This window comes from Kwoniella dejecticola, chromosome 7 (genome assembly GCF_000512565.2).
Source record: "Kwoniella dejecticola CBS 10117 chromosome 7, complete sequence".
NCBI lineage: Eukaryota > Fungi > Basidiomycota > Tremellomycetes > Tremellales > Cryptococcaceae > Kwoniella > Kwoniella dejecticola.
Genome location: NC_089307.1, coordinates 516,649 through 543,881, shown reverse-complemented (window position 1 = coordinate 543,881; position 27,233 = coordinate 516,649). Strand labels below are relative to the sequence as shown.

General features: G+C 49.0%; 13 protein-coding genes across 13 annotated transcripts; 6 read left to right on the top strand and 7 right to left on the bottom strand.

The window, feature by feature from the left end:
- Positions 1 to 56: 56 nt before the first annotated feature.
- Positions 57 to 2,695, bottom strand: I303_105839 (uncharacterized protein; the record flags this gene model as incomplete). Its single annotated transcript, XM_065969250.1, has 11 exons — positions 57 to 191; positions 257 to 362; positions 419 to 484; positions 548 to 722; positions 802 to 904; positions 967 to 1,201; positions 1,261 to 1,346; positions 1,416 to 1,467; positions 1,533 to 1,849; positions 1,934 to 2,549; positions 2,628 to 2,695. The coding sequence occupies 11 exons, from the start codon at positions 2,693 to 2,695 to the stop codon at positions 57 to 59; spliced, it is 1,959 nt and encodes a 652-aa protein (XP_065825322.1).
- Positions 2,696 to 3,037: 342 nt separating this feature from the next.
- I303_105838 (mitochondrial 37S ribosomal protein bS6m) lies at positions 3,038 to 3,726 on the top strand (the record flags this gene model as incomplete). The annotated part of the gene is made up of 4 exons (XM_018409149.1): positions 3,038 to 3,088; positions 3,180 to 3,322; positions 3,449 to 3,562; positions 3,654 to 3,726. The coding sequence occupies 4 exons, from the start codon at positions 3,038 to 3,040 to the stop codon at positions 3,724 to 3,726; spliced, it is 381 nt and encodes a 126-aa protein (XP_018261421.1).
- Positions 3,727 to 4,270: 544 nt separating this feature from the next.
- I303_105837 (uncharacterized protein) lies at positions 4,271 to 6,015 on the top strand (the record flags this gene model as incomplete). The annotated part of the gene is made up of 5 exons (XM_018409148.1): positions 4,271 to 4,435; positions 4,563 to 4,666; positions 4,780 to 4,986; positions 5,143 to 5,255; positions 5,429 to 6,015. 5 exons carry the CDS (start codon positions 4,271 to 4,273, stop codon positions 6,013 to 6,015), a joined length of 1,176 nt encoding a protein of 391 aa, XP_018261420.1.
- A 101-nt stretch (positions 6,016 to 6,116) lies between these two features.
- I303_105836 (uncharacterized protein) lies at positions 6,117 to 8,391 on the bottom strand (the record flags this gene model as incomplete). The annotated part of the gene is made up of 2 exons (XM_018409147.1): positions 6,117 to 7,685; positions 7,744 to 8,391. The coding sequence occupies 2 exons, from the start codon at positions 8,389 to 8,391 to the stop codon at positions 6,117 to 6,119; spliced, it is 2,217 nt and encodes a 738-aa protein (XP_018261419.1).
- Positions 8,392 to 9,069: 678 nt separating this feature from the next.
- Positions 9,070 to 10,165, top strand: I303_105835 (6-phosphogluconolactonase; the record flags this gene model as incomplete). The annotated part of the gene is made up of 3 exons (XM_018409146.1): positions 9,070 to 9,698; positions 9,776 to 9,904; positions 9,994 to 10,165. 3 exons carry the CDS (start codon positions 9,070 to 9,072, stop codon positions 10,163 to 10,165), a joined length of 930 nt encoding a protein of 309 aa, XP_018261418.1.
- Positions 10,166 to 10,702: 537 nt separating this feature from the next.
- I303_105834 (uncharacterized protein) lies at positions 10,703 to 12,322 on the top strand (the record flags this gene model as incomplete). Its single annotated transcript, XM_018409145.1, has 2 exons — positions 10,703 to 11,290; positions 11,363 to 12,322. The coding sequence occupies 2 exons, from the start codon at positions 10,703 to 10,705 to the stop codon at positions 12,320 to 12,322; spliced, it is 1,548 nt and encodes a 515-aa protein (XP_018261417.1).
- Positions 12,323 to 13,809: 1,487 nt separating this feature from the next.
- Positions 13,810 to 14,408, bottom strand: I303_105833 (uncharacterized protein; the record flags this gene model as incomplete). Its single annotated transcript, XM_018409144.1, has 2 exons — positions 13,810 to 14,333; positions 14,399 to 14,408. The coding sequence occupies 2 exons, from the start codon at positions 14,406 to 14,408 to the stop codon at positions 13,810 to 13,812; spliced, it is 534 nt and encodes a 177-aa protein (XP_018261416.1).
- Positions 14,409 to 15,135: 727 nt separating this feature from the next.
- Positions 15,136 to 15,615, bottom strand: I303_105832 (uncharacterized protein; the record flags this gene model as incomplete). The annotated part of the gene is made up of 1 exon (XM_018409143.1): positions 15,136 to 15,615. One exon carries the CDS (start codon positions 15,613 to 15,615, stop codon positions 15,136 to 15,138), a length of 480 nt encoding a protein of 159 aa, XP_018261415.1.
- Positions 15,616 to 16,274: 659 nt separating this feature from the next.
- On the top strand, positions 16,275 to 17,335 carry I303_105831 (uncharacterized protein; the record flags this gene model as incomplete). Its single annotated transcript, XM_065969249.1, has 2 exons — positions 16,275 to 16,967; positions 17,012 to 17,335. The coding sequence occupies 2 exons, from the start codon at positions 16,275 to 16,277 to the stop codon at positions 17,333 to 17,335; spliced, it is 1,017 nt and encodes a 338-aa protein (XP_065825321.1).
- Positions 17,336 to 20,461: 3,126 nt separating this feature from the next.
- Positions 20,462 to 22,213, bottom strand: I303_105830 (uncharacterized protein; the record flags this gene model as incomplete). The annotated part of the gene is made up of 5 exons (XM_018409142.1): positions 20,462 to 20,746; positions 20,799 to 20,984; positions 21,070 to 21,285; positions 21,425 to 21,675; positions 21,856 to 22,213. 5 exons carry the CDS (start codon positions 22,211 to 22,213, stop codon positions 20,462 to 20,464), a joined length of 1,296 nt encoding a protein of 431 aa, XP_018261414.1.
- Positions 22,214 to 22,799: 586 nt separating this feature from the next.
- Positions 22,800 to 24,396, bottom strand: I303_105829 (uncharacterized protein; the record flags this gene model as incomplete). The annotated part of the gene is made up of 13 exons (XM_018409141.1): positions 22,800 to 22,945; positions 23,004 to 23,109; positions 23,161 to 23,209; positions 23,264 to 23,359; positions 23,408 to 23,441; positions 23,490 to 23,593; positions 23,653 to 23,773; positions 23,831 to 23,927; positions 23,989 to 24,013; positions 24,069 to 24,088; positions 24,139 to 24,178; positions 24,234 to 24,309; positions 24,366 to 24,396. 13 exons carry the CDS (start codon positions 24,394 to 24,396, stop codon positions 22,800 to 22,802), a joined length of 945 nt encoding a protein of 314 aa, XP_018261413.1.
- A 588-nt stretch (positions 24,397 to 24,984) lies between these two features.
- Positions 24,985 to 26,015, top strand: I303_105828 (ubiquitin-conjugating enzyme E2 N; the record flags this gene model as incomplete). Its single annotated transcript, XM_018409140.1, has 6 exons — positions 24,985 to 25,014; positions 25,145 to 25,259; positions 25,462 to 25,543; positions 25,626 to 25,639; positions 25,705 to 25,777; positions 25,880 to 26,015. 6 exons carry the CDS (start codon positions 24,985 to 24,987, stop codon positions 26,013 to 26,015), a joined length of 450 nt encoding a protein of 149 aa, XP_018261412.1.
- Positions 26,016 to 26,548: 533 nt separating this feature from the next.
- Positions 26,549 to 26,992, bottom strand: I303_105827 (uncharacterized protein; the record flags this gene model as incomplete). The annotated part of the gene is made up of 1 exon (XM_018409139.1): positions 26,549 to 26,992. One exon carries the CDS (start codon positions 26,990 to 26,992, stop codon positions 26,549 to 26,551), a length of 444 nt encoding a protein of 147 aa, XP_018261411.1.
- Positions 26,993 to 27,233: the final 241 nt, after the last annotated feature.

Genomic DNA, 27,233 nt, shown 5'->3' with positions numbered 1-27,233 from the left:
CACCAACACCATTACCATGAATGATAATCATCCTTCTACCTAGACAGCGAGACAAACTAGAAATGAGCTTTGAAAAGCGTTTCAGAGATATAAGAAGCTTGTAATTGTCTTCCACCGAAAAACCTTCCATTCAACCCTTTGATAGCGGAGGTCGCACCGTCAATCTCGCCAAATTCGATGTACACCTCGCCCTATCAAAACAAAATATCAGCATGAGCTTACGTGGAGAATCATCTGCGAATGAAAGCTAACTCACCGCTGACATTTTCTCCACCTTGATTCGTTTAACTTTACCGTACTTCGTTTCCACTTCGCCTTTTACGTCTTCCGCTAGATCCAAATCCCAATTTCGCTCGGTTTCCCTGAGTGTTCATCGTCAGCTCGAATTTCAGTCGATCAAAGGGAGATTTTAGCTCACTCGTCAGGATTGAACATGTTGCTGACTATAATGAACGGCGTTGGGCTCATCTGAGGTGTTTTCGATCTACCAGTCCGGACATCGTCAGCGTCGTTTGGTGGGGTATTCAGACAATAAGGGTAGACTCACGGCACAGAGACAGGTTTCGGAGCTGACAAAGCCAAGTTGACGGTCGGCTCGGCCCTAGCAAGCTTGAACATGAGTTGTTGTCTTTGATTGGCATCAAGTCTAGTCCCGTAATTCCCGTTATCCTCAATTTGCTCCGTGGCTACATAAGCACGATCTTGTACAGTTTGGACTCGGACTACGCATCGCAAGTCAGCTTGACCATCCTACCCGACTGGGATCGGACTGAGACCTGATTGATGGTTGAAGAAGCTCACTTGGTCTGCCTGCAAGTTCGAATCCAGCCATAGCATCTAGAGCCATCTGAGCAGCTTTCAGATCTTTGTACTGGACGTAGCCTGTTCCCTTCTTCAAGCCGGACTGCGTGAAAGATGTCAGCTACTCTGACGTCTCAGCGAGCTGCAGGGAGGGAGGCAACTCACGAAGTCGATGTGCAAATCAACAAATTCGATCTCGCCGAAAGGTTCGAATACCTGTCTCAGATCGTCCGCGGAAAGACTGAAGGCGAGATTGGAGATGTACAACCTGTGGAAGGGGATAGCAGCGTCTCTGTGCGCATCAACCTCGACTCCTGGTGGCAAAGCTAAACCCGTGGACAGTGGTGGGAAGGTATGACCGAAGGTGACTGCTGGTCGAGGCATTCCGTCTGACCCGACACTAAAACAATTTGCTCACATCAGTCTCAACTATGAGGGCGAAATGCCGATCTAACTTACGCAGACGGGACTGGACCTTCTCTATTTCGTTCGGACTCCGTAAGCATCACGTTGATTGGTAAACCCAGGACGATCGTTCCGGTGAGCTACAAGATAGGGGAATAGCAGTTTTTGGTAAGTCTTCTGCGTAGATGCTAAGCTTAGGCTCGACTTACAGCTACAGCCCTGGTGACCAGTTCTACAGCATCCAGCTCTACATATCCGATACTGCGTGAAGTCCAATCGTCAGCTGACACCGCCTTCCAACGCAACGACAGCTGAAAGAGACTCACCCCTTGGACCTCCTGGTGACTTTATCAGTGACTACCCTCGCGTCTCTCACGGCGCCTCTTCCCAATTTATCCTCGAAGAAAGACCCTAGATCGTGAGAAGTCAACCTTGCAGACAATTGAGAAACGAAGATCGATCTTTGCTCCCTTTCCACTTCATTCAGCAACGCCGTTGCTGGGTCTCGAGGTTCTCGATCCCGCTCTCTTGGTGGAGCAGGCGAAGAGTATGATGGGGATGGTCTTCGAGGTCTTCTCATAGGTGACATGCCTCGTTCTTCATCGCGCATTCTGCGTCTTTCAAGCTCTCGTTCTCGGTCCATCTGTCACAACAAGGATCATCATCGATGAGTCAGCTCACCGATAATTGTGAGAAGATATGAAAATCGATAGAAATCCTTGCTCACCTCGGCAAATCTCGCTTCTCTGGCTCTCGCAGCTTCGCGTTTCTCCTCGGCCATTTCCCTATCACGTTTCTCGCGTTCAGCTTCTTTTTCTTCCCTTGTCATTTCCTTCAGATTAGGTCTGCCGTCGTGCGATTGCGATTGCGACTGCGCGCGAGTCTCGGGATCAGGACGGGCAAGTCGATGACTCGCGGAGGATCTATGGCTTTCTCTCGATCGATCACGGTGTCTTCGTTCTCTTTCCCGTTCTCGTTCGTGATCCCTTTCCCTTCTTCGTCTATGACGTTCTTCCCTTTCTTCTTCCGTCTCTTCCTCTCTTCGTCTTCTTCGTTCCCTGCGTTCTTCCTCGGTCTCTTCGTCCCTTCGTCGATGTCGTTCTCGTCTTTCTTCCTCGGTCTCATCCTCACGATGTCTTCGGTGTCTTCTTTCTCTGTCTCTGTCTCTGTCTCTGTCCCTGTCTCTGTCTCTGTCATGATCACGGTCGCGGTCGTCTCGCTCGTTGCCATCGCCATCGCCATTCTCGTCTCGTTCTCGGTGTCTTCGCGAATGTCGATGAGACCTATCACGATGTGCGTCACGATCATCTTCTTCGTCCTCACGACGACGTTTCTCACGGGAACTGGTGCGCATTGCAGAGGTCAGCTGTTATCCAGATGGCAATGAAAGGCTCTGTTGATGAATAATAGGGGCAACTCACCTAACTAATTCTGGAGTCTTGTCTCGCCCATTGACAGGTGCAGCATCATGTGGGGGAGTATCCGACATGGCGTATGCGTTTTAAATGATGTACCTATGTATCTTCGTGATGAGGAAGAAGAAACGAAGAAGCGCAAAAGGACAAGGTGTTTTGACTTGGTTGAAAGGGAAATCCTACCGTCACCTGTCACCGTAGGAATATTTCCCAAATGAATTTCATGTATTTTATCCGAAATGACCTGGTCGATCGTTCAAGCTGTAAGCTGCCCGTTGTATTTTGACTTTTCGAGATTGACTCCTGGAGATGCACCATTCATCGTGCATTGTGCACTACCACCTCGACACTATTCAACGAAGCAATCTCGACAGCAACTGAACCAGCCACAGTCAAAGGATATATTTTCCGCCAAGATGCCATTATACGAGCTATTCTGCATAGCGGTACACAACACCGAATCGTCCGTGAGTATGAATGTAGAGTGTACACCTCGGACTGCATCGAACTCAAACGCCCAGGGGTTCAACGGACTGATGAATACGGGTACGTGTATAGGTCAATTTACGATCAGTCATAAATTCTTTATCGAACCAAATCCATTCCACAGGCGGTGTAGTGCGCGATCTCAAGAAATTAGGTATAAATTTGACTTTGCCCCAGAGGATGAGACGCATGAGGCAGTATCATAGTCGAGGAGAGTGAGTTTAGAATCCAATCAAGCTAAACCTGACCCTCGTCCAACTCGATTATCAAGCAGGCGAAATTGGTAAATGAGTATTGTAGCTGATTAACTTGTTGTCCAATTTGATGATTTGCCGATCTAGCCACTTCACAATGACATTCGATACTTCGCCTATAGTGCTCAAGCGATTAGACGAGACACTTCGAAGAGACCCGTCGATCATTCGTTGGACATTATTGAAACGAGCTTCGAAAGTGTACGTCACGTCAATTGCATCCATTCTCTCTTGATTCTGAGTTCACGATGACAGATTCAACAGGCTGATAATAGTGCGTGGGCGTTTCCAGGAAAGACCTGAATAAACCGCTCAACCCTTCTATCGAATTTGCCGAGATCGAATCACTAAGTCAGAAGTTTTGATCTATCTGATTGTATTTGAGTTATGTTATTCTGATGGTCCAATTCAAAGCGAAGAAAAGATAAAAGTTGGAGAAGGGGAAGTGCAAGGGCGTCGGTTGGAAAGAAGCATTCCTAGAAGGGATTCTAGGTCCCGTTTGTATTTGTATATTGTATAACCTGCATGAGATACCCACGTCAACGTTCACCTTCGTCTAATATGTCCTAGCATTTCTGCCTCTCTTTCGACTGACTCAATATGTAGTTGAGATATTGCGGGATACAGCATAGCGTAGTAAATGGTCTTGCCGTTTCGTTTTTACCTGTCGTTCGTTGTTCGTTGACCTCCACATCGATGACCGCACATCAACAGTCTTGTCCTTGTCTCTAACATTTTAATTCGAGCTTCTTTCGACATCTTCATAGGCCCTTTTGCATTAAATCCTCTCCATCCACCGATACGTACAGCAGAACCCTCATCCTCTGCGCTAGGTCGACTACCAGAAACACCAGAATCTCTTGACGCATTTCTCGACTCCCTAATTCTGAGCAACCCCACTTAACCGACATGGATACGCTCAATTCCATCCTCGGATCTCTACCTCGCCGTCTGAACGATCTCGAGACCTTCCAACTCCCACGCTTACAATCATGTCTGGGTCCATTGGACCTGCACAAAGAACTAGTGGAAGAGATGAGGAGTGACCTGGAGGTTATACATTATAACATCGAGGTCAGTTATCCATTCGGCGCCCTTGCTTATTCTTTCAGGCTATGATTCATGCAACACGAATACTCGATATCTTCCATGGATCAACCATGCTGATGATCATGCGATGATTCGTCTGCGTCAACTTCAGATCGCTAAAGAGATGAGTCATTCGATAATCTTTTCCATCGAGGACGAACAAGAACGAGAAGAAGTGAGCGGTCGTATACGAATTGTCGAGGACCGATATACCTCGTAAGTCATCAGCTGTCCATTTACAGTATATTATTACGTGTTTGAATATGACAGCTGACCAACGGTGATATTATGATCCTTGGAATGGTCTGATCTTCTGATCCCCGACGCAGACTCAAGAGATCCTTCCGACAAGCTATGCTTGATTCCAAGCGGAATATACTTTCCAGACGCTCAAGGGTTCATGAATTATCTGAGAAGTCCAAAAGCAGATACGAGCTGGACGAGAGTAGGCTTCAGGGCGACTTAGATAAGAATTGGAGCGCGAGTGGGACGAGGGGTAAAGGGAAAGCTATGAGTGCTGCTGAGTTCGGGATGGGGTGAGTCCGTCTCGAACTTCGACTTGAGCCGTGACGGTGTCGAATCCGGTTCAAGCATGTCTTCGTCCACTCATGGTCGTGATATGATAATGACCTATATGCTACGTGACACATAACACGGGCTATGCGGTGACTGACCACTTGAATCACACATAGTGGCGACGACGAACTCCAAACCAAGACTAACGAAGTTACCACGGCCTTACGCCGAACTACTGCATTGATGCAGACTGAATTGGAGAAGTCTGTCCTCTCGATTCAGACACTAGGTAAGTCGTCTTCCGCTCCTCTCTCTTAGCTTCTCACCCACACCAGATCACAGCTGTGACGCACGATCCCCTCCTTCCCCTCCCGCAGCTGTTCTGCTGTTTCCTTTCTTTTCTCATGTTACCTGAGGCCTGGACACCCATACTGAATTACCAAATCCCTGCCCATCTCGCAGAATCTTCCACTCAAACGCTATTATCCACTTCGGGGCTATACGACCGCTACACTTCCCTCCTCTCCACCGCTAGCCAAATCACAAAAGCCATCGAAAAAGCAGACTTCCTCGATCGGATCATCATCTTCGCGGCCTTCGGATTCTTCCTCTTGGTCGTGGCGTTCATCATCAAGCGGCGAGTCCTCGATCGGACAGTGGGAGTGGTTATTGGTGGAGTTGGAAAGGGTGTCGGGTGGTATGCTTTCAAGTCTACAAAATTGATCAAGCGGGCTTTTGTTGGTGCACCGACATTGTCATCAGAGAAGCAGCTTCTTAAGTTCAACGCGCAAGATGTAGATCCGGACCAGATTTTGATACGAGATCCCAGCATACAACAAGATTCAGCTATTGGTGGAAAGATACCACAAACAGATATAGCAGATACACCCGATCCGACACCAGGAAGTCAACCTACTCAGCCATTCGATCTGAGTGGAAGAGATGTCGACGGTAAAGGTAAATGTCAAAGCCAAGGCGGGACAGTGGAGATAATACCGAACGACCAGGGCGACCGCATAAAGGCATCATGGGCGAAAGACGAATTGTAGTACGTAATTGATGAACGATGTATGAATTAGATATACATGCATAAAGATCAAATCTATATACCTTACTACTGCTATTCATTTCGTTCACCGGGATATATTATCTACAATTTCTGCAGATTACTGACCCCTTCTTCGGGCGGAGGGGGAGGTACCTCCGTAACCCCCTCGACAGGCTGTACCAGCTCAGCCGTAGACCTCCCTGAACCAGTACCAGCAATACCATCCTCAATCTCATGTTTAGTCTCTTCCAAAACCTGTATCTGACTTGGCGTTGACGTCGACGGTGCAGGGTGTTCTTTAGCGGCTTTTAAGAGCTGTTCAACTTTTTCCAATTGTTTCTTGACCGTGAATTTATCCTTGAACAACTGTTGTTTCCCCAACTCCAAATTCCTCTTTTCATTCTCTAAACTCTCTTCCAGGCTCTCAAACATCTTGAGCTTCAATTCGATCTTCTTCACCTGCGCACTGACCAGCCTAGAAACCAGCTGAGATATCCTGTGGTCTTCGTGCGAAGCTAGCGTCTTCGCTTTGGCAGCTGCGGAACTTAGGGCTATACTGGCTGCTTTCGATACATCTAACGTACTTGGCGCATTACCCGATTCCGTCTCCTTCTCCGTATCCGTTTGAGTCGGGGGTACCACCGCCACTTCTCTAGATTCTTCTGCTGGCGTGCCAGTCGTCTTTTCCGCTGCCTCTGCCGTTGCCGCTGCCGGCGCATCTTCCCCATCCACAACCATCTTATCCCCATTTTCCTTCTCCTCCCCAACCTCAACCTCTCCATTAGCCTTTTCAGCCTTGATCGCCCTTTCTCCATCCTCTTTCTCCTTCTCCTGATCATCCCCTCTCTTCCTTTTCAGCCCTTTCGACAATTCCCCCAGGGCACTCTGAGCCGCAGCAGCAGCTACCGCCGGACCCACTGTCGATGCTAAAAAGGTCACTACCGACATGACTGGGTTCTCACTCCCTTCGAACGGCAAACCATTTAGACCAGCCTGGTATTTCAGTGGTCCCAGATCGGCAGAAGGGTCGGAGGTGAGGTATGAATCTTCGATCGGCAATTGAAGGAATTTGGCAATACACTGTTCCTTTGATCGAGTTCCAACATGTTCACTGACATTCTGCCAATCATCATCGAATATCTCCACTCCTTCTAACAACAACAAAGTCTCTTGGTCTGACCAATCCGCCCCTGCTCCCGTACTAGAATGCTTGAACGTCTCTTCGTCCAGCCGGACAAAGTCGCCAGAGAACATCGTGGACGGGAATCGACCCGAAACGAAACACGTAGGACAGATAGTGTATTCGCCGTCTTTCATACTGTGGTACCGTGTCCTAGTGCAGTCCGTCCCGCAGGTCTCGCATGCGAACGACTGAGTCTTTGTTTGGACGTCTCCGTTGGTCCCAGCTAATTTCTCTGCGTCAATGGATGAGATGGGTTTGGAGGTTTTGGAGGCAGAGGTGGAGTTGTAGATGGTTTTGCGCAGGTCGAGGTTGGACGGATGAGGAATGACGCCGTTGGTCTGCGTCTGAGCAGAGAGGGCGAGAGCACCGGTGTTGGGTCGTGTGCCTGGATGAACGAGGTTAGAGAGGCCTTTCGGCGTGTCGAGGGTGACTCGGAAATGGCCTGTGAAGGGGGGTCCCAATGCAGCTGGGCGTGTCTCGGGATCGACCTGCAAAAGAGACGTTAGCTCTTGCCTTTCACTGAAGAAAGGGTTCGGTAAGGCGCACCTGGTAATTTATCAAGCCCCATTGCTCTAAGAACGCATGCACTCGCATGATAGCTCCCACATCTCCGGCCAAATTCCTTCTGCACGCAGTGACAGTCAAGTATTCCCCGGGATTCAGCCTATAGGTGTTGATCATGAAATCCCGATAATCTTTGTATATCGCTGGTGTCTTGCTTCGGTTCCGCGAAGAGAAGAATTCAGGTAATGATCTTCGTTCGATCGGGTGGATAGTCGATAAGCTGAACCAAGAGGAATAAGAAGGGATGACTAAAGGGTGAGTTTGAGCAGCTAGGTAGGTGGTAGCTAGATCATGGAGTTGTTGGGGTGTCGGACGTTCCACTTCAGGAGCAGGTGTTGGCGCTTCTCGATCTCCTTCTGCTGCTGGTGTAGAGGTATCCATCGGTTCATCTTGACTTGCCGTTGCTGCTGCAGATGCTGCTGGGGCAGTTGATGATTCTCCAATACCACTTATGTTGCCTATCTCTCCACTATATATGGGTTCTCTCTCCCTCTCCTTTCCAGGTGCAGTAGCTATATCGTGAGTGACGACGTCTCCGCCCGTTGCGTCGGCCGTCGTGGGTTCGGCTGGACTGGCTACGGAAGGTCCGCCGGGCGTTGATACCTTGATGGATATTTTAGGTGTCGACATTTTGCGTCACGCAGCTTGACCGGGTATTTCTTACAGCTCACAGGATGGGATCTTGTCTTTCGAGCGTTGAGAAATTGAGTCTAGGCAGACTGAAGTATCGCAACGTTGTCAAGTCTATTACGCGAATGCTACTTGATTTTGATTATCTGTTGCGAGAGGAACATGAATATATCTCGACGCGAAGTGAGTAAGTTACAGTGAAACGAACAACAACATAACAAGATTCAGGGTGCATGCATATGGACTGGACGCATCGACGGCATCAAATACCTTACTCTACTAGTCGGGGATATGCGGCGATTACGTGGTGAAAAGGATGACCATGAGATTGTGGCATTTGGTATGGTGATGTGATGGTAAGTTACGTTTGGACCCCGTTTCTTGACGTCACCCCTTTTAGCTGGAATGAGCCAGACTCATATGCATGGTCATAGCGGATTTAACATGACATATAACTAACTTTTCACTGGAATCACATACACACCTTATCTCATCCATCCATCCTCTCAATTGATTATCAACTAGCGCAAAATCAAGAACATTCAATCAGAAACACATCACTGTGTTGTTTCGAATTGTCACTCTTCCCAACAAACAGATCAGACCCTTTTCTACAGATCAATCAATCAATCACCTGACTCACCCTCACACTCGACCGGAGACAAATAACCCTTCAACATGCCTCAATCGTCCGCACCACCCGTCTTATACTCTTACCCGACCGTCGACAAGCTCACTTCGTCACTGGCAAACTTCATCCTCAAAGCTCAGACCGACGCCATCTCCCACCGAGGCGTATTCACCATCGCCTTATCAGGTGGTTCCCTACCTAACAACCTGAAACCCCTGGCCGACGTCAAGGAGATCCAATGGGACAAATGGCAAGTATTCTTCGCCGACGAGCGGATCGTACCCCTAGATCACCCTGAATCGAACTACGCTGCTTGTTCAAAGGCTTTCTTGGAATTGGTACCTATCAAGAAAGAGCAGATCCACACGATAAATACCGAATTGTTCAGAGAACAAACTCGTATCGACCCTACAGCAGCTACCAAATCTGGAGAAGAGGACGATGCGGAGAATGAAGCTGTGGAAATTGCAGATGATTACGAAAAACAATTGGTGAACACTTTCGCAGGGGCCAACGCAGCTAGATACCCCACATTCGACTTAATCTTACTGGGTATGGGTCCAGATGGGCACACATGCTCGTTGTTCCCCGGACATGAATTGCTCTCGGAGAACGATAGATGGGTAGCGGAGATTCAGGATTCACCAAAACCGCCTTCCAGAAGAATTTCCTTCACGTGAGCACAATTTTCTCTCTGCACCTGTGCTCCATTTGAGAATAGCGTTGCTTAGCTAACACGCTTTGCCTATGTAGCTACCCCGTTCTCAACCACGCTTTCCGATGTGCATTCGTAGCTGTGGGCGAAGGTAAACAAGACATGCTCTCGAGTATCCTGGATCGACCTGAAGAGGGATTACCTTGTTCGAGAGTCAGACCAATCTCGTGAGTCCTATAGCCTCTCCACTATTTGACAGATCTTCATTCGGAACAAGTCGTATCGATATGCACTGACGCATTCTATGATTGTACAGTCCCGGTCTCGTATTCTGGTTCGTGGATGATGCAGCCGCCGCCAAAGTCAAATACCCCAAGACGGAGTACAAATGGATCGAAAAGGCCACAGATGACGATCTGATCACGGGCGAGAGGAAGAGGATGAAGGAGGAGATGGACGCTGCTGTGGAAGCTGCAGACCAACAATAGTTTCAAAGGGAGGAAAATGCCAAGTGCAGTGATAGAAGATTACGGGAGTCAGATAGGCATTTGACTGGAAGAACTTGGCTGCGGCCGTCGTGGCGGCAGCGGCAAAAATGTTGAACGATAGAGTAAGAAGCAATAATCACACTCGGAGCAGTCTCGCCGACGTTTGACTTCATCTTCATGTTCATATATTCGTTACTTATAGATAATCAATTTAATCGTAATCGGTACATACCTATAGATGCAGATACAGCACGTCCAATGACTCAGTACGTGCGAGTTGGGACAATTCAATTTGTCGACCAGTAAAATCGGTATCGGTACACAGTAGTACTTGACGCGGAGGTCTGTGCGCTGATCATGGATACTAATGTGATTCACCTAATATCAAAGCGAATCACTGAACCTATTGTAGCAAACTGAGCAAACTGATTATTTCTCCCTTCCTTCTCATCATCTTTAGTCTCCCTTCCTTCCTTCTCACGTTTACTCGACGTCCACAAGCTAGGCAACCCCGCAGACCCACCTAAGCTCGTAAAAATGAAAAGCAATCCCATCTGTCCTGTCCCCTCCAAAGCAGACATAGAGCCTCTCTTGGGTCTACCTCATACAGCTTTGCTTAAAGCTATCAACGAGCTAGTTTTCCTCAAAGGGTATCAATACGTAATCGCCAGAGGCGGGAGACCTTCGAAATCCGATCCGAGTCTCATACTGACATGCGATCATCACGGCAAGAAGACTCGGACTAAAACAGGGTATTTCAAGTCGAATTGTCAACACAAAATTGTGTTTCAGCCGAAATCAGGTTCAGCTACACAGAAAGTGGGTGATGGATCATGGGAGATTGATTGGGCGGGGAGTGGTAGCGGTCAAACATCATCAGGAGTAGGAGGAGTACCAGGAGTACCAGGAGTACCAGGAGTATCAGGAGTGGGCGAAGTCCCATTGGAGGGGTTTTTGGGTGTACTGAGCCCTCATAATCACCCCAAAAAGGGGTTAAGACCGCTCAAAGTCGATCAAGAGGAAGAGATCAGAAAATCCCCATGGATTAAGAGGCCAGAGACATCATCTACTGGGAAGAACGAAGCCCAAAATAGTATTGAGGGAGATATCTTGGAGAACAACAAGGTAAATGACACGTCCATATACATATACTTCTATCGCCACATCAGAATTATTACTGATTTGTCCTGCTAATAGAAGAGTATCGATACTCCTGCCCGAACGAATCGTATCACTGCCTTGCCTGTTTCTCAAGCTTCCACCGAGCTTAGCTCTCCTCCATCCGAGACATCCGCCTCTCTGCAGCATGGCAAATCTGGTAATTCCCAAGCAGATGCTATTATCATCGATCCCGACAGCGATGACGATGACGAGCACGATCCTGGGCAAAGCTACAGCCTTCGACACGTTTTGGACGTCGAAGGTGGCGGTTATCATCCCTTTGACCGATTATCAGGAGAGATATCTGATTCTTCCACCGTTAGCGAGAGCGCCAAGTCGGCTCAAGCTCAGATACCCCAAGAATACGTGGCACAAGAAATTATCAGTCACCCCGAAGCGTGCGAGGAAAAAGAGGATTCGAAGACCGCCGAGAATGGTGCGATTACCGGTCAAGATGATGTTGAGAACAATGGCGATGATGAAAATATAGCAGTTGAACCAATGGTCATGGACTTGTCACAGAGTGCTTTGGAGACGAAACTCGGATCTTCTGTGATGATTGACTTTAACCCAAACGCTGATCTCGACGAGAACGATACTGGAAAAAACCTGATGGAACACAAGAGCGAGTTTGCTGCGGTACAAGCAGTCAAGTGCGAGGCTGACGAGAAGGAGAATCCCAACAAAGAAGAGCTCGAACGTTTTAGGAAGGCGAATCAAGATGCCGAGTCCCGACTGAGAGCGCAAGAAGAGGAACTCGCCGCCCTCAGAAGCATCAACATCAAGCTTACTGGTCAATTGACCTCATTTCAAGAACACCGAGAACAGGAACGAAACCGGCTGATACTGGAAATTGATGAGCTGGTGGTCGAGCTTATGGTACTGGACCCTGAAGAAGATTGGGACCAAACGCATGAGGCAGTCGTGCGAGAGGGAAAGAGAAAGGTGGAAGGACTGGACACAAGAGACAAGAAGAAGGCAAAAGTTGAGACATGATGTGCAAGTACGGTGGTCCCTGTTCCTTCATCGATGCCGTGCCGGGATAATCACAATGCCATACTGTAGATGCCAATGTAGCTCGATGTGGCGATGTCTGTTATATCCGATACTCACAGCATGTACAGAGCCTAAAACATCGATCAACCCGCTGCAGAAGACCTCACAGTATGGCTTTTTGACACGGGGCACCTGATACTATGTACAGTACACAATGTTCTGCCTGAGGTGACCGAAGATTCATTTCAGTCTATCGAGTGCGGCGCTCTATCGAAATGAGGCGCCTTGCAAGGTCGCATTCATCGAGTCCTGGGCGCCCCGCTCATAGCTTGCTTGGAGGTTTGTGTTTCGGCTTATCAGTCGTCCTTGACAATCACGCTGATGCCCTTGTGATCCCTCGACAGCGGCAAGACTGTTGTTGATCATAATCGCCATCATTCTCTTGCTGATTTCATCCTCCTGAGATCGATACAGAGAATGAGCCGAGTCCCAGAAGGCGCGAGTTGTTTCGGGTACTAGGCCACTATCGATGGCTCGCTGGGCCCGATCCATCCTGTCTGCCCAAGATTGCTCGGCTTCATCGCCTGAGAGCATAAGATGCAAGCCTTGAAATCAGCGTTTCGTATACGGAACCGAGTGGCAAATGTACTGACCTGTCAAATTGGCCGTACTAATTGTAGACATGGTTTTGAGGGTCGTAAGTGTTATTGGAATGTGTGAGCTGTTTGAAGGGCTTGAATAGGAAGAGTGAGGTATAGTTGTGAGGAGATGATTGCAGGAAGCGGTTTCTACGACGAAGGGTGGTCTTTATAGGCGTTTAGAAAAGAAGAACAGGCAGGGAATCTCATGAGATCGAGTCGAACCCAGGTGTAAAGTCTCACAGCATGACGTAGTTCCTTTCTCAGCACCGCCCTTCATGGCCACGGCGAGATTCGGGACCTCTGCGACGAACCTTTCAAACCGGCTCCGAAGGTGGATTCGACCGAGAGGGCTCCAGCCCTTTGTTGATATGTATACCGAAGCAAATGACTTGGGGGTCTCGGATATACAGATGCGGAATTTGAGTGGGGTCGTCCAGACGGGCGTGCCACGTAAGGAAGCACGCATTATTTGCACGGTGCAGCAGGTCATGCAAACGAGCTATATAGTCGCCAGGAACGACGTTTCCGCAGCGACATATCAGCACTGACAAGGAGGGAAATCAGCATCGATGACCCGTAAAACAAGTAGAAAGATCACTCAGGTCAATTGCTCGCCAAATTATGCAATGTTGTGGCAACGAAAAGTGGCAGTCAAAGAATTGCAAACTGACGTCTTGGGCAATATCGAAGAACCTGTCGTACACAAAGCATAGGCATAAATGCATAATCCGAAAGTACTGTGCTGACTGACGTACTTCTGACCATACTCTTCTAGACTGCGCTGCGCCACTTAGCCACGACCGCCTTGGCACAAGAGTCCCATACCGAGATATTCCCCCGGCTAGCTCAGGCGCCAGAGCTCGAAGGCGGCTGCCATTGTGGGGCATGGTAGCTTGGCCCCTGTTGGCTACCCGTGTTTTGTCCTGGAGGGCAGTACGCTACATAGCTGGAGCTGCTAGCGTCTGTCGAGGCGGTAGGCTGGTAGGCTTGGAAAGAGGTAGGGCAAGCCATAGTTCTAAAGCCACGGACATTCATCTCCGCGCCGGATGGGTCGTTATAGTAGCCTCCAGAGATGTTTCTATCGTGACTTCTCACACCGTTGAACGACATGGTCTGTTCTCGCTCGACTCGACGGACCACGGTCAGAAGGGCAGATCTCCACGCTTCAATGGACGATCTATCTCCCGACGCAACTGCCTGTCTGAAGCTCTGCTCTGTACTTTGAAGACCTTGATAATTCGGATCCCAGGAATTACTCTCCCCCTTAGTGTGCTGCGCTTCCTCCACCAGAAATTTTCCGGCATGGGCGACTCGCTCAGTGAGCCTCGCATCCGAATCTTGCTGCTCCTGCTTCTTATTCTTGCCAAACCCTTGTAATGGCTGAATCAGCGATCACGTATCGGTAAGGGAATTGCATCACAGATCAAGGACTTACAATCAGGCATCTTGCTAGAGTTGTCTGTCTGTATGTGATCGAAATTGCAGAAGCTGCTGATGGGAGCTGAAAACTTGACGAATTGACCGAATTATACCGGCATCTTATGTCTTTCTTGACTGATTATGCATTTGTTGCCTCTTCAATCCAACTCAGTAACGCCTTCTTGCGGAGTCGATCTTTCAATTGCAGTCAAATCACACCGCATGCTCGAGGACTAGATCTGACGCTTTCACAATGGAAGTAAGTACAAGTGGTTGTGTAGCGAATCTCCGCAGGTTGTTACCCTCGTTGTCAAAGTGTGAGTCAAAGACCTTTCTTCAACATGCATCGCTGACAAAGCCGAGAGGAGCACTCGCCATTGTCTTACCCCACTCTTGTTTCGTCGGAGCTGCTAAAGATTGAGAATGTGGCAGTCGCCATAACGAAACTTTGAAAGCACGATTGTTTCCTGATGATCCGCCCGGATAACCCCAAAAGAGCAAAGGTAACACATCACTTGTGTGAGAGTTGCGTCATCTCATGTCAGTCGCCTGCATTGGTCCGTCATACCACACCGCATGCGCGACAGACATATCTGTCGGCACCTGGGTTGAACAACCCTTCAAAGATGATTGTGCATATTTTCGTGTTCTGCAAGGCTGGGAACTGATGTGTGACATTTACCAAATGAAATGCGATTTCCAGGATGTCCGACATCTTCTCGTTGTTTGCAAATCCACGATATGTAACAGCGTCTACTCGTCGTTGGTGATGAAGTAGGCGTTGCCATAGCCTGCATACTGTGAATCTCCTGGCTTGACTGAGCTACCCTGTGGCCAGTACACTTCGGTGGTCTGTCGTTCGAGTGTGATTCGTTGTTCTGATCGCGCTAAGGATCGATTGGCGCCGAAGATCCCACTCTCAGCCTGAGTCAGAATTGTAGAGTCCACAATGGCTACGCTGAACACGTCGAGCCACCCTCCCACCCCAGCCATAAAGTATCCTAATCTCCTCCTTGCCTTTTGCTTTTGCCCCGTAGTGTCAGCTTGACTGACATCCTGCTTGGCGGTGTTCCAGCTTGCAGCGAGATCCAAGGGCACAATTCCCAGCCGGATCGCTCCTTCAGCCCTGCTCACTCTGGTATCCCAGTCCCGAATATCATGTGAGCTCGAAGCTGCAGTGAAGGTGATCATCAGTGTTTTGTTGTATATCAGTCCGATGGACATCACCCACATAGTTGGACGCTCGCGCGATCAGTAGACATGGCAGTGGTCCGGCAGTGCAGGCTGTGGGCTGTGGTCGGCATATCAAGCGATTTTGGGACGAAAAGATGTTTTATTTGTAGCTTTTTCAGAGGGCAAAAATGTACTGTAAGTTAGCCGGAGAAAGAAAACACAGACGAATCATTTTGTAGCTGTATTACAGTCTGAGTCGGACCCACATCTAACATAACGGTGACGAAGATCCTTCGTTGGGACACCACACTGCGGTGCCCGCATCGTGGGTCAATCCTCTTGTTGGCCATCCGTTAGACTCGAAAGCTGCGCAACATCGCCTCCACGCTGCGTGCCGCATGTGTGCAGGTATGGCACATGTGGCAGACGTCCATGCCCAATCAACCTGCTCTGCTTGACCAGATGGCGCGATACTGAGTCAGGTGGGGGTTGTTTTCGTCTTCTGATACTACTGTACTCGTATCCACGAAAAGTCTTCGCCACCCCTGCTTTTTGGCCGCTGGTCTAGTTATGTTATCCTTCACAGGGCCATAGCGATGCATCTCTCCTTGAAACTGTGTGTGGGCACGCTTTGACCCCTGTGCTACCCTGATCATGATTCTGATGAGCGATTGAAGTTAAATCAATTAGCCTTTTCGTCCTCTCAATCATCTCACATCATGGTGCGCACCACTCCCAGAACTCCTACCAAACGGGGTGCTGTCATTGGTCTCCATGCCAGCGGTCTTAGCAAGTCTGCCATTGCAAAGCAACTCGGTTGGCCTCGATCTACGGTTCGAGACGTCATTCAAAGACACTTGGAGACTGGCTCCTGCTATGACAGAGCTCGCTCTGGACGACCGCGAAAGACAAGCGACAGGGACGAACGCCTCATTGTCCGTGATATGTACAACAACCATTGGGAGCCCTGGCAATTCTTTGTGGAGCGACACCAACTAGCTGAATCAACTCTACGAGGTATTGCAATGCGCCACGGCTTCTTCAAACGAGCCGCTCGCAGGAAAGTCGTCATCAGCAAGGCAAACAAGGCAAAGCGACAGGAATGGGCAAGGGAGAATGTGGGACAAGATTGGACAAGAGTTCTCTTTACAGATGAGGCGTCATTTGAAGCGGGAGGTCTGAGGGACAGAAGAAGTCCGGTGCTGCGACGTGTTGGTGAGGAGTATGCTCTTCGAAACATCCAGCCAGTCTTCAGGTCAGGCCACTTCTCGGTCATGGCATGGGGCTGTATTGGAATCAATCGAAAATTTCCCTTGCACTTCTTCGAGCCTGGGAAGATCAAATCGGCCCGTTACATTGATGAGATACTTAAGGGGAAGCTCAAATCCTATGTCAGACGCTTCAAAGGTTCTGTGAGTACTTTGCATGGAGCGTACAGAGCTGATCAGACCCTCAGAGCAACGCTACCATCCTAGTGGTGGAAGACAATGCACCAATCCACAACTCTGGAGTCACCACCCTTGCACGAGCAAAATTGGGTATCCGACGACTCTCCCACCCTCCCTCTTCACCTGATCTTAACCCTATCGAGTGGATGTGGCGTGCGGTGAAGCGCAGGCTTGGCTTTATGCCTCGAGCTTCGAATTTGGAGATGCTGAAGGAGCAGATCAGAGAGGCATGGGAAGACATTCCCCTCAGCTATGTGAACGGGCTCATAACAAGGATGGAAACTGTCAGGCAGGCGGTTGTTGCGGCCAGGGGGCTGCATACACCCTACTAGAGTTTCTACGGATCTATTGCTACCCTTGCAGGCCTTTGTAGAAACAGAGGAGACAGAATATATCACGGCATGCAGAACTTGCCACTGACCGAAGGGTGGCGAAGACTTTTCGTGGATACGAGTACAGTACGTTCATATACTTGCTTCGTGGCGCCCGACACGTCATGGTCAAGGTGCTTACCCCGATATTTGCCCAATTAATCGTTCCGTGTGATATTGCTGCATGACGGCCAGAATCTCTTATCTGCTTCCTGACTTGCCTGAACACAGAAAGACTTATGTATGTCAATGCTTGATATCGATATGTGGACAAGGGTGAGAGGCAGATGGGCGGGGGAGAGGAGAGTCCACGAGGCGACCGCTACTGTACTTCTTTGACGTGTGCTCTTGTGACTGACTTGGGCATCCTGCGCGGCAAGTCCAAGCCATTGTCTTCGGGTTTTCGCGCAAGTATGTGGACGCTGACCCATGCCAAAATCCGCGAATCGCATGCATAAGTGTAGACAGTTCAGACTACGTCTACAATCCGACCTACTTGGTCACCCCAGGTTGGGTTCGGTCAGGGAATCACTGTTCAGCATAGCGAACAATTTCTCTGCCATCGGCGGTCGCACTCCTGAGACTGGCTGCAGAATCGCCGCATTGGAATGGATCGAGCCAGTCTTTTTGGCGGACCTCTGTGAATCTTTCCATTGCTCTAGTCATCCACTCTGCATGTCGTGTAGCTTCGGCCGTGCCGATTGATTGAAGCTGGGTGCGGGTGGACGTTGCCAGCTGATAGAGGTTCTGGTCACGCAGACCGAAAACCCAGTCCCTGTACTCGATTGCTGTGGTGACAAGGTGGCGTCAGTCTTGTCAAAATGATATTCGGGGTATATGGGGACATGGAAGACATGACATACAGCTCATTCCAGTCGTTTGACTCATGATGTCGGTGGCTCTGTCCAATCTTATAGAATAGATCTGTAATCGCACTGCAAGATATTGGGGTATTTGCTGTGTATATATTCCGAGAGTGTTGCTGTCGTATTCGTGGCTATTTATATGTCGAATCAAGAGTCTGAGTCGGGCTCGCATTGAAATCGAGTATGTCGCTCCTTTCGGACGCTCTATGTGCTTTCTTTTGATGCATACTGTCGTCATTCGAGATCAAATGGCTTCGACAAGCTCCGGGCTCCTCTATAGGAGAGAGACTTCAAAGGATGCGATCAAAGTCTCGGTCGAGAAACGCTATGAGGCCAGAAGGGATCGCTCGGTGATGTTAACAAGTCGTGCTTTCGATTCGAGTCAGGGCAAGGGCTTCATGGGGCAAGCCTGAGCATCGCTCATGCTCTTGCAAAGCCTGGGCCTGCGATCCCCTCTTCCTGTGCAGAAGTCGCGCTAAGTGGGAAACGAGCGTTTTGCGTTGCTATCACGTCCATTCGATGACGACATACCACAGCTCATCGCCACCAATCTTGCTTCACGATGAAGGTCATTGCTCATAGATGACGAAGGAGCATGAGAAGGGCAAATATGGCGAGATGAAAAGCCACAATGTAAAGGACGTGCTCACATTCAGATTCCGACTGGTCAAAGGGTGAGCACATCATTTGTCAGCAATCCCCTGTGCCTTCCTCACAAGGCACATTTGACACAAGAATGGATGGATCCGTTGATGCAGGGGGACTGAGTGTGACACAGCCAGTTTCTCCGCCTGGAAGTTTCACTGTCCGTTGCAAGTCGGATGTAGGGGTCCGATGCGGACCTTGCGATTACTCTATAGCCATCGTAGCAGGAACATGAGACCTTGCTTTAAACTAGAAACTGACCTGAAGTCCACTTGCGACCACTGCTGCATGCATACCATCATCACTCCATGGCAAGCCGCACCTGCTCTCACTAGTATTACGGAATATAACATTCGAATTTATCGACGTACACGACTTCTTGAAGCCGCGTTATCAGAACCAGACCTGCTCGAGACACGTCTGGTGACGGCAGCCTGGACTCAAGAGCCGGATGTCTGAGATTACCATTGATAGGCAGACCCAGCACTCTGCCCCTGCTGACGATCGAGCTTAAATTTAGCATCGTTTATTGCAGTCTTCAGATCGCTCGTCGCCGCGTCCAACGCTGTTTGGTCGATCCCATGACTGGCTGTCAGATGCTGTTGATAGGCGTCGTATATCCTCTTCGAATCGCACTGCTCTGGAACAGAGGATTTGATAGCCTCAGATCTCTCACAATCGGCGATGATCCTGCCCGCTTCGTGGTACAAATCGGTCGCTTGTTAGATGCTCTGCACGGATTGCGCATAACCTATACAGTCGCATTAGCGCCATCATTCTTTTGGAACCTGTTGTAGTAGAGGAGTTCGTCCGCTCACTGTTATCTCCCTGGCTGGACATGGTGTATGTGTCAGTCGAAATATGAATGAAGTCTGCGTGTACTGGTAGATGTCCTGAAGCAGGCTTAAAGTTGATGCCTCGATGGCTGTGGGAAGCGAACGCACGAAATCGCAGGTCTGTCTTTATACCTTCTTAGGCTGATGCCTGATCACTGATCTCGCTGGCGTACGCCAATCGCAGTAAGATATTATGACTCGCACGAGAGACGACAGTGCACTTCCTTTCACTCTTCATGATCGTCGAGGGCTACGAGCGTCTTCCGCATGATCCGGCCGCCACACTTCTTTTGGCTTTCAAAGGATGCGACTAGTGTCTAGGCTCGAGCGAAGCGTCGGGCCAACATGCAGGAGGCGAGTGGGACAGGATCACCATGTGCATCTTGTGCTGCTTTTTGAATTAATTCTCGCCAGGCTCTGCTCTTTGGGTGACACTGGATCGTCTCGCGCTCACCTGTGTTCCAGAAACGTCCGGGTCATTCTAGGCTTCGAGGGGGAAATTTTGCACGCATCGTTTCGCAGTACAGTCTTGACATGCTTGAATACTTCCTGCTTTTCAAGTTTTGCAAGACCATGCTCAACGCCGCAATTGTCGTCAGCTTCGGCTAGCAGGGTGTGATCAAGCCATCATTAGAAGTAATACGCGATATATCAGTTCGACCACATGCTTGGTGACATGACACATCACCGCTGTCTCAGGCGGTATGTCCCTCAGACTATAAAATATACATGTCATGAACCTAGTATACAAGACCCAAACCCAAAGCCGAACTGAATACCGCGAGCCTGATTGCTCCTATTGCTATCCCGCTCCTGCCAGCCGAATTAGGGTTTGGCCCATCTGGAATAACGGCTTTTTCACCATCCTTGCCACTGTCCGAAACCCTTCCACCGCTGGAGTCATCGCCATCGGGAATAGACGCTGACGCGGTCCCAGTAGCTTGAGCCGTCGAAGCTTTGGATGTTGCAGCCGCTTTACTTGAATTCGTTGAATCGCTTGTCGGGTATAGTATCTTGTCGATTATCTACCACATATTCTCATCAGCTCAGGAAACTAGTTAAGGAAATCCGGCTCACATGCAGCACACCGTTGTTCAGAGTAACATCGCTTCGAACAAGCTTCGCTTCAATTTTTCCATAGATAACAGAACTCGACCCATCTTGATTCACTTGAATTGTCAACTTCTCGCCTGACTCGACGTTCAGGTCCATCGAGCCGGATTGGGTCCATGCAGGGGAGAATAGCGAGTAACTCTTCGTGGACTGCTCAATCCACCCATTCAGCTAATACCATAATGCTTTTGCTATTGAAAAATATCACGCAGACTACAGACTGGATTGAGCTCACATGGTTTTGGACTAGGGCAGGTGCTTTCTTCTCGTCCACCATTATATTCTTGACTTCCTCGTCCCAGACAGTGTCGAGAGGTACGAAGATTGTAAACCCGCCTTCGGTGAGCTGCTCAACTTCGCTTGATTTGCCGATCACTCCCAGAGCGGAGGACATGTTTGTCAGACCAGGGGCTTGGAGGGCCGTCGACAGAGAAGGGGGGAAGGATAGGACCTAACAACGCTCATCCAAGAAGAAGCCGGTATCAGCTCTTCATCCTGGTCTACTGTATCTTCCGTATCTGAGGCAATTTACCCCAAAGGTACAGTCCAATACAGTACAGACCAGTGTGGTATCGCAAGACGGAGCTCACCTGATCAATTGGCAGTATGACCAGATTATCCAATAACCCATTTGCGCTACTCAGATCCACAGGCCCCTTCCAAGAAGTAGCGTTCCCCCACCATCCATTGACAATCACCGTATTATCCTTCCCCCTTTGGAGGACGGCAGCTTGATATGCATTGGACTTGCTATCTGTCTGATTCAGCTCGTTCGCAAGTAAGAGCGAGGTCGCTGCTACTCCGTGGCCTGTTTGCGGTATCGACGCTGCGGTCCATTCCCCTGATGAACCATCTTGTCAGCGAGCCCTCATATAACATTCAGAGTAACATATGACATCATGTCTTGAAGCCATGAAACACGTATGCGATAGCCAAGCAATCTCAAAGACAATTAGGCACGGCAAAGCATAAAACGAAACGGATAGACAGAAGGCAGTCCGAAGCGGAGGGGACAACACACCTTGAAGAACATGCAACTCCCCCAACTCCGTACCCCAATCCTCCGTCAGCCCATTGAACGGACTAACGATACCCACCTCTTCGAACGCCTGATTCGTCGGGACGAGGATTGTTAATTTCTGACCGGAATTGTATATGTCATGTAAGAATTCGTAGCCCATATCGGTTTCTGACCAATGGACGATCAACTGCTCGAACGTCGTCAACCCATTCGCAGATAAGACGTCGAGAAGGCTCGTCAAGTAATCTGTGAGAGATCCATCGGGACATATTATATCATCGTCCAGTTGAGATGAGATCGGTGAGAGTAAGGCGGCGAATAATACCAATATTAGATGTAGGGAGTGCTTTGAACGCATATTGAGGTGGTTTCTCTGAGCTTTCTGGTAAAGGCAACAGGTGCGAGAATCAATCTCGATTTAATTAGGTGGTTCCGATGTCAAAGAGCGTGTAGTATTTTACTTTTATTTGTGTGTTGTCTGTAACGATTGTCAATGTGTCTACCTTGTCAATGTACCATTAGGCATAAACAGGAATCGTCAAAAAAGCATGAAGGAGACAGTTCTCCGCAGGGTAGTGGAAACCCCCAATTCGCAAGACCTTGGAACTTAGTCTCAATGAACACGGGAACGGAAACGTCAGTACAAAGGAGGACATCCTTTGAGCAAATCACTCATGTTGACGGAGACGAAAGGATGCTGTCAGTGAAACGGGGGCGATTCAGTTTCAATTTCTTGGTAAATAGGTCCTTTGGGAACGTCTTAGCAGTAACAGTACACTTCTGCATGCGGGACACCATTAATGCAGCACCTTGTAAGCCAATATACCGGGATGCAGAGGCATTTCTCAGCAAGCGTGAGGCCAAGTAAGTAATTCGACAGGGCAATTCTGTGGAATAGTAATGCAATGATTTTCAGCTCTGAGGTACCTTGAGACGACCACGATCTATAGCTTCGCGTCTCTGTTCTTGCCTCCCGCGAAAGGACATCCCCCTCCAGACGGCCGTAGGGTCTGGTCCAGCGGTTTACCTTCCCTGGCAGACTTTTTGACGAGTTGCGCGAAACCGGTGTCATCCCTTTCCACCCCGAGCTCTGGTAAAATAGAAGTCTCGTCAGCTAGGGATGCCTGGAAATTGCTGCTTCAGCTCACCTAAAAGTTTAGCGAAAGCCATTGAGAAATCCTTGAAGAAGAGATCCTGGTCTGCCGCATACTTCTCCACCCATACTTTAAACTCCTTGTCTTCTACTAACGCCATCTACCCGGAAAAAGTCAGCTCTTTCCTCAAGTCTATGCAGAGTGAACTAACGTCTGTAGGCAACATCATCAACTTCGTGCCTGCCACTGTCGCTGCGTACCTGTCAAGCATCATCAGCTTGACCTTAGTGACCCACGAGTACCTGTAAGCTCACTGGAAAGGTCCATCCCACTGTCTGGGCTTCCATATATCCCTCAAAAGCAATTTGTAGTATTGATTCGAGAATCGTATCGGATTCACGACCCATTGCCTACCTAAAGTCAGCTGTCGTCGGGAACGCAAGTCGCAGCTGACTCACCCTTCGAATCCGCTTCGATCCTCGTGGCAGCGACCTATTTAGGGTAAGCTGTGCATCGGATTCCATCAGAAGTTCAGCTTACCCAGTGCATGTGCTCCCGACAATGCGACGATCTCCCTGTCCGAGAATCCCATTCGTCCGAAGACTTCTCGTATATGATCCGCTCCTAGCGCTCCGTCGGGCAACCTATACAAGCAGCATGAGCTATAGTCGCCATCTATGTAGACTAGCAGTGGATAGCTCACCTTTCACTGATGTCGCCTCGATGGTCTGCCGCGGCTTCGGCAGTCGAGTAGTCAGTCCGACCTGGTTCCCAGGGTATCTTTGGTCCGCCCATAGCTTCGATCGCCGTTATACCTGCCAGAGCTAAGGGTGAAGGGTCATCTGCACAGGGCAATCGTCATCGAAATGAGCTGAACTCACTCCATAGATCGGCATGCGATAGCCAAGGGTTTGCAGCTTGTATAGGCAGGCAGAACGATATTGCATGATGCAGACCTGCATTTGCTGGATCGACGGACTAAAACAGTCCAGTCAGCTACAACGGATTCCATAAGACCGGTGCTTAATGATTAGCTAACCTCAGGTGGGAATCGCATTCCCGCACTGGAGGGCAACGTCAGCTCACGTTCAAGGAGGGACCGAGCACATTCAGGCTTACCCATTTGATCCTCCAGTGTGCTGTCATGCTCATCAGCTGTCATGTCCTCGCTCTGCACGGTACAGCTCACCTCCACTAAGCTGAAGTTTCCAGAGGCGTGCCATGCTAATCTACATTGCCGATCTCAGTAACAGTCCCGACGACGCAAAGAAAGACCATTCTTACCTCACTAAGACGGGTCCAGCGGAACCATCATCATATCCTGGCTGCTTCATGATCTTCCTGATCTCTTGTCGGATACCTTTTCATCGATTGAAATCAGACTGGATATATCAGGATCGAATTCTGGCTACTCACCATCGTAATCGCCTTCTCTGACTGCTGCCATATTGATGTAGTTCGCTATCTATTGTTCTATGTAATTCGGAATCGGTCTACCAGCTAAAGCAATTTCAAAGGTTGATTTGGGTGTTGAAAGGCTTGAAGGGCACACTGAAAGATGACATGGACGATCGCTGATCATGATGCAAAGGCCGATCTACTATTCGTCCTCCTCATACAATGGATTGAATTGATCGTTGGAACACAACACCCAGTCAACTTTTGTACGGTTAACTGCATCGTTCAATTGCCGGTGACGATCACAACAAAGATAACGGTGGCGAGGAGGTGATACGTGCACGTGGACTTTCTGCTTATGTGGCTTTATTGCGAATTTATCCCATAGAGCCATTGACGGGTGATGACGGAATCAAATAAGCTATTGGTTGCCATCAGCTCTCAACGTCATGCACTCATGCCTGCCTTGACCATTCGTCGATAATATCGACAGTGTTGTTGAGCAAGCCTCTATTCAGACCGCCTTGCAGACTCAGCTTCGAGCAATATCTCCCACACATCAAGCTCAGTTCAACAGATCGCTGAGCCCTGTATCGTTTTGAAATTCAACGGGGTGAGATAAGTGCAACCAGCCAAGATGTCTGGATTACCTAAACGTATTCTAAAGGTCAGTCCCGCTTTCCTCTCTCAGCAAGGCATGCATTTGGTCCGGAAGCGAAGTCGATCCTGCGTTATAATGGCTCACTGCATTCGTATCGCTGATCAAATCAATTGATCATTCATCATTGATGTTGTAGGAGACTGAACGATTGATGTCCGATTCCCCACCCGGTATATCCGCTGCTCCTAAAGATGACAACCTGAGACATTTCGACGTTACTGTAGCTGGACCAGAATCGTCGCCATACGAGGGTGAGCCAATCTCTTAACGTGCAGAGACGCATGACGTGACCGAGCTGACCTCATGTCACTCCCCCTACTTTTGCGCCATCCATTTGCACGAACCCCCTTACCTGCTGCATATTCACATCACCCCTTCCTGGTACGTCCGCAAACCCACACACCTATACTCCTGCTCGCTTGGTCAATCTTTCCATCGCTATAAATCGCACAGGAGGAATATTCAAGTTGGAGCTGTTCTTACCAGAGGAATACCCTATGAACCCCCCGAAAGTCCGATTCTTAACCAAGATTTAGTGAGTGTCGGACCAATTGAAACAGCTTCCGTGTTACGGAGTAAACGATACAGCAGCTGACATTCATTCTCGCATCACTTAGCCACCCCAATATCGGTATGTTACTCCTCAAGAGTGCATTATCACTCCAGACACCTCGTTGACTCTCTTGCGGTAAATAGATAAACTCGGTAGGATCTGCTTAGACATTCTCAAGGACAAATGGTCCCCGGCTTTACAAATTCGAACCGTCCTGTGAGTGTCACTCCTCCTGACCTGCCAAACATCTGGTACCACTTTAATACGTGTTCGCTGGTGTTTGACTCGTGCTAAGCATTTCATGTGTCGCCGTCTCAGCCTCTCCATCCAAGCTCTTTTGGGAGCACCCAACCCCGATGACCCCCTTGCCAACGACGTAGCTCAGAACTGGAAGGAGAACCAAAGTGCAGCGATCGAGCAAGCAAGGGAATGGACAAGGCAATATGCTCAATAAGCAATATTGGATTCGACCAGATTGCGGCCTTCATATGGACCATTGTGAGCCTATCGTGATGGGTAGCTCTAGTAGCAATGGATGAGATGAGAGTAGAAGTGGTCTTTTTGTATATACCCGTGTTCCAGATTTATCAGGTAAATTGCGATTACATGTAGATCGATCTTGCTATATCAGATCCAGAGGTCAGAACCCAAGAAGCATTCCATTCTGCCGCTGCTTTTTCGCTTCTGACATGGCAATCGAGTTGAAGCGGGATGACGATGCAATGCATTGCGAACTCAGTCTCGAATCAAGTTTGCTGGAACATGTATGGTCCAATCTATGAGATATGCTTCACGAATTTCCACTATCCAGCTGGCCTGGTGACTGCATTCTCTGATGACTACCGTCCTAATCCGACTCCCCGTACGCTAAGATGTCTCGCGATCAGAAGTCCTATTTCAGAAGTCAATCCATCAGCAAAACAAATCAAGCCATTAACTTCCTCGATCTTTCGGATTTCTTGCAACAAGCAATGAAAGTTCGACCGATCATCTGCCTTGACAGAATAAGACGGGACTCACGGTGACTCTTCCAGCATAACTCCAATCCTGATCACCCGCTTTGAACGGATCCATCTTCGGTCCCCCCATTTCCCCAGTTTTCGGATTAACGTCCCCCGTGAAATCAGGTCTCGGTCCCCTCCTTATATCCTTGTGCTGTTGCAATTCTTCTGCGGCTTTGATACCTTTGGAAGGATTATCGACTATATCTGGAGAAGCGCCGATAGTTTCGTTCGCTTTGATGAGGGCTTCGAACTCTGCTTGATCGGAGGGAGGGAGTGGCGGCGGACCAGGGCGGGAGAATGAGGGCGCTTTTTTCAGTGTTGGGAATGCGGTGTTGCTTGATATCAACCGGATTGAGGGTTTGTGCAGAGGTAGTTTGGGAGAAAAGGTAGCTCGAAGAGATGGGAGGGCGGAGCGTATTATGGACATCTCGATGACTTCCGAGGGGTCCTTCGATTTATCGCTGTTGGCTGTTGGTAATGATGATGGAAGTCGAGCCTCAATGTGAGTTTCTTGATATGGATTCGAGCTTGAGCCATGTTAGACGAAAGTAAGATCTACGAGTACTGCAAGGTGGCCACCCGAAATCATCGAAATGTCCTTCCGAAATCAAGTATGGTGGAGAAGACCGAGTTTAAGCGAGTTTATCCGAAAACACGGCATGACGCAA